At 29.6% G+C, this 9,868-nt stretch overlaps 2 protein-coding genes across 7 annotated transcripts in view; one reads left to right on the top strand and one right to left on the bottom strand.

The window, feature by feature from the left end:
* Nucleotides 1–389: 389 nt before the first annotated feature.
* On the bottom strand, nt 390–6,650 carry LOC125779954 (uncharacterized). The gene is made up of 3 exons (XM_049461229.1): nt 5,299–6,650; nt 1,171–1,368; nt 390–401 (listed from the first exon to the last, which is right to left on the bottom strand). Exons 1-3 carry the CDS (start codon nt 5,731–5,733, stop codon nt 390–392), a joined length of 645 nt encoding a protein of 214 aa, XP_049317186.1. The 5' UTR covers nt 5,734–6,650.
* A 2,146-nt stretch (nt 6,651–8,796) lies between these two features.
* LOC105230893 (protein farnesyltransferase subunit beta) overlaps nt 8,797–9,868 on the top strand; it is a 56,481-nt gene continuing 55,409 nt past the window's right edge. For 2 of the 6 annotated variants that reach the window (XM_049461239.1, XM_011211904.4), the window contains exon 1: nt 8,970–9,467. Coding sequence is in view for 1 of the 6 variants with exons in the window: in XM_049461236.1 (XP_049317193.1) it covers nt 8,851–9,006 (156 nt within the window). In the remaining 5 variants the exon portion in view is untranslated. Of the gene's footprint in view, nt 9,468–9,868 lie in introns of all 6 variants that reach the window. The other 4 variants (XM_049461236.1, XM_049461240.1, XM_049461237.1 and 1 more) reach the window with 4 other exon arrangements.

Below are 9,868 nucleotides of genomic sequence, written 5' to 3'. Positions count from 1 at the left end.
TAATATTATTTTTATATATTTGTGTTTTTTAATAAGGACAGTAGCTACTAACAAAATTATAATTATGCTTAATATATTGCAAATATATGATATATTCGTATGTATTTTCAGTTTAAAAATGTTTTCTATATTTGACTTATGTTCTTCTACAATTTCATCAAATGTAATTTTTTTTCTGAAATTCTGATTGTCTTTATATTTTACGGTTACAATATCTTCCTTTATATCTTCAACAAAATTTGAAAAGTAGTAGTCATTAATTTTAATTGAACAATTATTAAATCTTATTACATAGTTTCCACTTAATAATGGTAGTTCTTGATTACATGTGTTATTGATTTTTAGGGTATTTGCATTTTTAATAAGTATTGTTTTTATATTTAATTGTATTATTTCGAGTTCTGTAAATTTAACAAGATTACAATTATTTTTTAAAATACAATGTTTGCTTGTTTTCATTTGTTTTAATGATTTATTATTTTCAAATATCAGCGTTTTATTTTTGTAATTAAATATTTCTTCTATTTTTTCATCTATTTCATTCTTTTCTCTGTTAGGTATTGGAATAATTTTTCGTAGTTTTACATTTTCAAAATTTTTTGGTATTTTTATTCCAAATACTAGAAATGTATTATTAACAATTACTGTTCCTAGTTGTAGATATTTTAATTTATTATAATCAATCTTATATTTCAAAATTTCTTCATTGGTTAAAATATTCGGGTGTATTATCCCATATTTAGCTGATACCACATTTTCTTGTATGTGTTCTACTTTACTTTTTAATAACTGAATTTTGGTGTACTGATCTAAATATAACGTTTGTTTGTATTCCTCATATATAAATTTATTTATTGAATTAAGCTCTCTTTCAATTTTTACTCTGTCACTTTTAACAATCTCTTTTAAGTGTTCGATAGCTGATGAGAAATAATCGTTAATTTTAATTTGTTCGTTAATTGAGTCGTTCGTTTTCAAAAAATATGTCTGTATATTTTGTCTGTCGTCTTCGTCCATTGTACCAAAAAGCCATTTTGACATACTGCCAATTGCATTAATCAGTCCTCTTTTATTTCTATCTCTAACTGTCGTAAGTGTCAGTAGTTTATTTCTTGTATCTAACAACTCTCTTTGCAATATTTCTTTATTTTCCAATTTCATCAAAATTACATTATCTGTCATAGCATTTACAATATTTTCTAATTGTTGAATGTCAATAATATGTAGTACTATATCGCTATCTTTTGGTATTGCTTGATCTCTAATCTGTAAATCTATAAATCCGTTTTGTTCCTTTATTTCTGTTACATTTATTGTCCCGTTACAATGTTGTGTCATTAAAGCTATCACTGTCCACATTATCCAAATCTGTAAATTTTAAAGGTCTCTTTATATTACTAGTATGGATTTTTTCTAAGTTTTGTTTTCTATATTTAGGCTGTTCCTTGTGCCTAACTGCTTTATAATTTTTTATAAATCCTTCCGTTCTTTGTTCTGTATAGTCTTCCCTGTTCCTATTTAGTTTGTTGATTGTCTTTTCTTTTTGCTGTTCTAAATTTTTTCTTACTATCTCTTTATCTATTTTATTGTTATGTACCTCGTTGGGTGTGAATTTTATTGTAGAATGAAATCTATCATTATAATTCCTAATAGCTTTTTGAATTAGCTGCTTAACTGATACATTTTTATTTAATTTATATAACATTCTAAATTTTTCTGAAATTGTGTTATGGAATCTTTCAATGTCTGCATTACCCGTATGACTGTTGGGTTTGGTTAAATGGAGTTCTATATTTTCATTATTTAAAAATTCCTTAATTCTTGTAGCATTAAATTCATTGTCAGCTACTATTTTCTTCGGTTTTCCTATTTTGGTAAAATAATCCTCTAATTGTTCGATGAATGTAATATGATTTCTATCAGTTAAAGGATATGCTACTCCATATTTGGAAAATTTATCTATAATTGTTAAAAAATGGAATCTTTTTATTACATAGGTGTCTATGTGGATTATTTCATTATTCTTCGTAGGCGTTTCTGTATGAAAAAATTTTTGTTTAATAGGTCTCCTATCATATTTTACTTCTTGACACGTTTCGCATTGGTTAATTACTATTTGTATTAACTCCCCTAATTTAGGATAATATATTTTATTTCTCAGTTGATTATATGTTTCTTGTATGCCTGAATGCATACTTTCTCTAACATGATACAACGAAATTTGTTTAACAGCTTCCACTTCTGTTTCTATATCCTGTGCTCTCTTTGTGCTTTTGATAAATTCTAATTGTTTATCATTTGAAAACATTTCTATTAGTTTCTCCTGTACTATGTTGTACTGCCGCTCGGATAATTCCGAATAAATTCCTACCTTTCCTTTCGTTATATATTTTTTAAATATTTCACTTAATCTATCGAAGTCATACTCTGAAATAAAAATAATTCTTTTTCCATGTATCTGTTTTAGTTCTTCTGTCTTATTGTTCGTCAAAATAATTTGGGTTTTATATTTATTAACTATCTCCTCCTTTATATAAAAATGATCTTGTAAATTTTCTTCTGCTGAATGTATTGTTTGCATTGATGTATCGTCATCTAAATTGTTGACTATATTTAGGTCATGCTCTGAAATTTCATCGGTATTTTCATCCTCATTTTCTTTTACCTCATCTTCATTATCCTGTATTCTGCTAAGAAAATCTGCTACTCTGTTTTCCTTTCCTTTAATATATTCGATGTCAAATTGATATTCACCTAATTTTAACAACCATCGTTGATGTTTTGGTGACATGTCCTTCCCTCTATATTTTGAATGTAAATATTTAATTGGTTGATGATCTGTTACGATCTTAAATTTTCTACCGTATAAATATGGTCTAAAGTAGTTTACGCTTCAAATAATTGCTAAAAACTCTTTATCAGTTGCTGAATAATTTCGTTCATGATTATTTAAGGTTCTTGATGCATGACATATTGGGTGTCCTTCTTGAGATATAAATGCTCCTATTGCATAATTTGATGCATCTGTAGTTAATGTGAATAATTTTTCAAAATTTGGGTACCGTAAAATTGGATGCGAGCTTATTAATCGTTTAAGTTTTTCGAATGCTTCTATATATGAAGGATCTTTTATATTAATTCGGACTCCTTTTTTTAGATATTTTGTAATTGGTTGTGCTACCTTTGCATAGTCCTTAACAAATTTCCTATAATAACCTGTTATACCTAAAAAGCTCTTAATCTGTTTTTCCGTTTTTGGTAATTCTAATTCTTCTATTACTTTTATTTTATTTGGATTCGGTTTGATACCATCTTTTGTTAGAATATGTCCTAAAAATTCTGTTTCTTTTTTCAGAAAATTACATTTATCCATTTGTATTTTTAAATTTTTTGATTCTAAAACCTTGAAAATATCTCTAATTGATTGTATATGTTCCTGTAACGTTGTACTAAAGATTAGTATATCATCTAAGTATACCACGCATGTTTTGTTTATAAAGTCTCGTAAAATTTCGTTCATGAGTCGTTGAAAGGTTGCTGGTGCATTCTTTAACCCGAATGGCATTCTTGTAAATTCATACAAGCCATGAGGTGTTACGAACGCTGTTTTACACCTATCTTCCTCTTTGATTGTAATTTGATGATAACCTTTTGCTAAGTCTAGTGTAGTGAAATATTGGGCTCGTCCTAATTTATCTAAAATTGAATCAATGTTAGGAAGAGGATATTTATCATCTATAGTTACCTCATTTAACTTTCTATAATCAATTACTATCCTGTACTTTCTTTTCCCTGAGTTATCCATTTTCTTTGGAATTACTATTAAAGGGCTGGAATATCGAGAATTACTTTTCCTTATAATTCCTTGTTCCTCCATTTCTCTGATTTGTTTTCTAACTTCTTCTTCATGCTGGGGTGGATATCTATATAATTTAGAATTTATTTGCTCTTCTGTAGTAGTTCTTATTTCGTGTTGAATTTCCGTAGTACTTGTTAATTTTTCTCCTTCTTTAAATAAAAGGTTTTCAAATTGTTTCAATAATTTCGTGATTTCTCTAAACTCTTCTGCATTTAGATGATCTAATTTAATTTCTTTTAATTTCTCACTTGTTGCTTCTAGGGTACATATTTCACTGAAATTGAATGGTTTATTTAAGAATTCTGATTCTTTTTTATTTAGTGAAATTTTTCCATCTATTAGATTTATCATCGTGTTTAAATGGTTTAATAAATCAATTCCTATTATGAAATTATATTTCCTATTTTTTAAGGATGTCGATCTCCATCTTATGTACGCATTTTCAGGTAAATTGAATTCTTTTGGTGCTTCCGTATGCACTTCATGGGTAATTGTTTCCTTGCTTGTTACTGTTCTGATTGTTATATTATTTTTAAGTGGAATTTTTCGAAATTCGTTCAATTCAGAGTCCACTAAACTTATATTCGCTCCCGTATCTATTAGCGCAATGTATTTTTTATTTTTTATTGTTATTACTATTCGTGGTAAGCTCTCCGAGGCTTCCTTGTAAAAAAAATTGATTCATTAATTTCCCTATAATCTTCAAGTTCTCTATAGCTTTGCCTAGGCGTTTGCAAGCGATTTTGGCTGCTCCTGCTGCTAGGGTGTCCTGCCATTTGAGATCTCTCTTGATCGAATTCTATATTATCTATCTCCATCGGTTCGCCTTGGTTTTGTTTAAATTGATTATTTCGACCATAGTTCTGTCTATATTGGTTTGATTGATTTTGACCAAAGTTTGGATTATATTGATTTGGTTGATTTTGATTAAAACTTGGCCTAGGGTTCCCTACCGCTTGTGGTCTTTGAAAATTACCCGAATTTGGTTTATAATTATTATTAAATCTTCCACTATTATATTGTTTAAATTGGCCTGATGTATTATGTTTAACATTATTTTCGTATATTTGATTATATGAACCTTGGTTTTCTCTACTTCTATAATTTGTATTATGTCTTTGTCCTCGATCGGGATACCTGTTAATATATTTTTCCGCAGATAGCTCAGCGGCTTTTATTTTGAATTTCATGTATTCTGGCCTAATATTACTGTCTTCGAATCTTCTGCTAGCCATTATCCTTATTATTTCATTTAGATTCCCTTCTTTATAAATTTTATCTAGTAACACTCCTTGAGTCATCTCCTTTACTGTATTTACTAACAAACTGTCCATATTACTTAAGTCAATGTAGCTGTCACCCCTATAGTACACTGTCAATTCGTCCGACTTATATTTAATATTTTGAATTTCTTTCATAAGTTCATTAACAGAACTTACCTTAAGATTCCCAATCTTTTTATATAGATGATGTGGCTCCACTTCGGGTCGATATCTCAATTTTAACGTTTCTTTTATTAACTGCCAGTTGTCTGGTTGAGGTATATTGATGATGGTGCTTTTCGCCTCTCCCTGGATGGTCCTGTAATATATGGTTCGCGTCACTTCCTTTTGTAGCTCTGCATCATTTGTTGTTGATAGCAGGTATTCAATGCTGCTGAAGAAGGAATTTATGGAAATCTCGCCTGTCCCCGTAAATATCGGCAGGTCATTTACTGTTTTTATGAGTGTACTCGTATGTCTGCTACTGTTGTTTTCTTCTGTCCGGTTTCTCAACTCAAGGTAAGCTTGCCGCATTTGCTCTAATTGTTGCTCTCTGCGAGCAAGCTCCTCTACCAAGTTGACTGCCGCCATCTGAGTCTGCTCGTTCTCCATGTTTCTGTTGTTATCGTAGGCTCGGTGCCTTGACGATTTAGTTATCTTTTCAATGGTTTCGGTTACTTTATAAACTTTATTTTTTGGTGAATTCACGCTCTTCTTGTTTTGAGTCGTGTTCACTGCAAAAAACTTTCACAAAAACTTTTGTTGTTTTTTTTTTTCACTTGTTCAGGTAAATTAACGCCTTTTAATTTCTAAGGTCGTTTTCACTTCTGAACTTTTTGATTTAGCTTTTCCTTTAACAATTAACGTTCACTGCACCTCGGTGGTGTCGATTATTGTGTCTTTCCGGATTTGTATATAGTTAATTATATTCTGGAGGGTCTGGTCAACTCCTGAGTTGGCTACAGAATCGCAGAATTAGTTTGGGGATTTATAAAAAACTATTTATAACGATTTCCGGAAGGAAAAAAAATTTTCTATTTCTCGAATGCGGTTCGTTTCACTGAATCCTTAATACTTTTTAAGGATCCTACCGACTGCGCCAATTTTGTGTTTACGTCGCGTTCGAGCGTTTTTAAAAAGTTTGTGCCGAATTAGCCCTAAAGAAATGAAACCAGAAGGTTTGGATATTTGAATCAGACTAACTTTCACTTTATTAATTATAATCGTTCAAAGTTACTATTGCAATGAATTATTGCTTACAAATCACAAATACTTATTATACTTATTACATATGTTTACTTAAATGCTGACTAAAGTGATAACCTCATAACTTTACAGATTCTCCGAAATATTGTTAATAAAATGATTTTGTTTTGTATCTTTTAATTTAAATTTTGCGATAGCACAGGAAATGGTATCACATTACAATTTTACTGATTTCCGGTTGTGCTATTTATTTCATTAAGAAATTCTGCAAACTTATCAGTTTTACTATTTGTTAGTGGCTTATTTATATATGTAACTCGCATGCATAACTCTCAGAGTTGCATGTGACACCTACTAATTATTGGATTAACGAGAACGAAGCGATGTTGGTAGATGTCTACACGTCAAAGTTTTAGATCAAAAATCTATCCTACATTTTTTCATCTCTAACTAATTATATATTTCTTTGCTAAGATTTACGCCATAATTTTGATATTTAATTGCTCAGCTTAGCTCTTGTCCCTACATCTTCTACCCCCATTTACTTACAGGCGTTTGTATGTATATATTCTTTCTATAAATATATTGACATGTGTATGTATGTGTCCGACTTGGAATTGCAAATGTGTATGTAGTCACTTGTTTGTGTCTATCTCTGTGTGTGTGCATATCTATCGTGCCGCTTCATTGACAAAGAAAGACCGGCTCATTGTCTTCTAGCCGAAGTGTCAATCTTCGTCAAATTGAGCAAATGAAAATGAGCCGAGAAAAAATAACAGACAGAATAAATACATACGAAAATTATGACAAGTTCAAAGCAATCAGCTGGAACAACAGCAACAACAACAAGTGTACATACTTACGTTTCTTGTTATGTGCGACACATAAACAACAACAACTAGCAATATTAAATTTATAGAAATTTATATTTTAGATTATGCCTATTATACAACAACAATAATTACTATGTACAATATCACTTCTTAGAATTTTTTGTTGTACGCGTATAGCTAATTTTGCAGTTACTCTGTGGCCGCTGATTATATTGGTTGCGTAAGGCGGTTACCTTTTTTGATCTTCCAAGTGTATTTAAAATACTAAAAGAGGTGGACAGATCGATGTGGGTAGAAGAACTCTTGAATTGGTAGAAGTGCTTTTGATTGGATCACCATGATGGCGCCAAGTGTTATTATTTTATTATAAATAGCTGTTATACTTTATAGCGTGTAAGTGATTTTGAATGTATTTGTCAAATTAGGTGGTCTGAAATCAAAAGTACGATGTAGTTATTGACTTATGTAGCTTAGTGATAGTAACAAAATTATGGTTGTTTGAATAGGAGACAAAGGTCTGCAGGTATAGACCACCAACAAAAATAAACACAAGTCAAAGAAGCTACTATGTACATATGAATTCATACATACATACATAAATATATAAAAGTGGAATGTACACAGTCTGACCATTGGACTTGATTAAGTCCAATATCAAAACAATCCTTTGGATTGCTGATCGAATAGCTTTTATGAAATTTTTTTTTAATTTTGAAAAACCACTTACCACTGGTGGCTTTTCGGCCATATTTATTTTAACTAACTAACATGTTGTTAAATAGTAAAATTTTTTTTTATTTATAATTGATTGCAATTATTTCGCCCTATAAAATAAATAAGTCATATTTAATGCAATTTTAATTTTTGTAATTACAATTATTTAAGGCAATTTTTAATAATGTATTATATTATTTATTTATTTATATGTATTTTTTTATTTTTATTTATACATACATATATATGTATGTATGTATATTTTTTCATATATTTTTTTTTTTAATGATTATGTTTCACTTATTTTAACAAATTTTATTACAAGCTGTCGTTTTAAATTTTTTATTACATTATATTTATTATATTTATATTTTTATTAGTATATATAATTTTTTATTATATTCTTTATTTTTTTGATAATTGATTTGATGACGATTAATTTTATATGTTCAATATTTTCCAATTAATTTTGTTATAACTATGCATACAGGCAAATTTATCGGGTATTATTTATCAAATCAATAAAAAAATATCGCAACATAAAAGTCAATCTTCAACTCTCACTACTATTTTAAATATGTGCATACGTAGAAATTTACGCTCAATTTCTGCCACCTATTCCAATATTTTCCAATGCAGATCCTTTGATAGAGTGCATTATCCACTGTTATGACCTACTCAAGAACGTTTGGAACAAACAATGCTGGAAATCATGCCACTCATTGAACAAAACTCATTCCCAAAAATGAAATTCACTCTAAAATATACTCACTTCCACTTTTTTCCAAGCACTCAATATAAAATCTAATTGGAATAACATGACTATGTTCCACATTCCACTGCAGTTGCTTAAAGGCTTGGAATATGCGGAACAGCGCCATATTGGATGTGTTGTGCGAGTGAATGCGCGAACGGTTTCGTCGGTGAAAATGGTTGTCAATGTGTGTTTATTTATAAGAACTGGCATATTAGGGTTATGTTGCGAATTGGGGCGGGGTCTTTCGTATGCACGAAAAAAATGTACATGCAAGCGCGTCAAGTGCAAAAACTGTCAAAAGTTATCTGGCAGAATATTCGCCGACAAACAGTAGACTGTAAAGAAATGCTCGAACGTTGCGTAGTGAAAATTAGAGTAAATAGATAGAAATTTTAAGTAAAGATTATTAAATTTAGTTTTTAAAATAGTTTTTGGAATATTTATCGGCAATACTCATGTATGTATTTACATTGGACAATTGGTTTTCAATTTATACTATAATACAATTTATTTGTCAACGATTAACGAACAACAACAAGAATGAACACCAACAGCAATCATAAATTTGTTTAAATGTTCCACTTTAATAAACATGTATTTTTGTAATTATTGTTACAACTCCCATAACTTTTAATTACCATTCAACGTAAGTAGATATTTTAATGCTTTAACGAACGACACACAACTAAAGCGGAGCAAACGGAGCGAGAAATAATAAATTTATAGCATGGGAATTTGTTGACAAAACGAAAAGCAATACTGTGGGGAAACAATTTTAATTATGGGAAACCGTTAAGTGGTACTGACAAATGTGTCAATTAATACAAAAGGTTTAGGTAATTTAATATTTTTTCAGATTTTTTATTTAATTAATATTACTTATTTTTTTTATTTTATTGCTTATGTATGCCATATAACAGCCTTGTTGTTCAATTTTGGTTGGTATTTTAAAGCTTCGGTTCGATTAAATTAAAGAATTAATTAAAGATATTCTTAACACTCAATAATTTCAGTATACAAAACATGATTTGAATAAACAAATATTGAAGGAAAGCCAAAAAAGCAGAAGGCGCAGCATCCATTGTGACAAAAAAGCACTCAGAAATTGTAAATAAATTCTCAGAGTAAATGATATTTCAAAAAAATGTATTTTGCTAAGTTGCAGGACCTGTCCTTAATTAGATACTATAAGCGCGATCTGTCAACGAGTTTATTTACAGTAGCTGCTAAGTCAATA

Source organism: Bactrocera dorsalis, unplaced genomic scaffold (genome assembly GCF_023373825.1).
Source record: "Bactrocera dorsalis isolate Fly_Bdor unplaced genomic scaffold, ASM2337382v1 BdCtg014, whole genome shotgun sequence".
NCBI lineage: Eukaryota > Metazoa > Arthropoda > Insecta > Diptera > Tephritidae > Bactrocera > Bactrocera dorsalis.
Note: the sequence above shows the minus strand (reverse complement) of the source record. Positions and strands in the feature narration are given on the sequence as shown.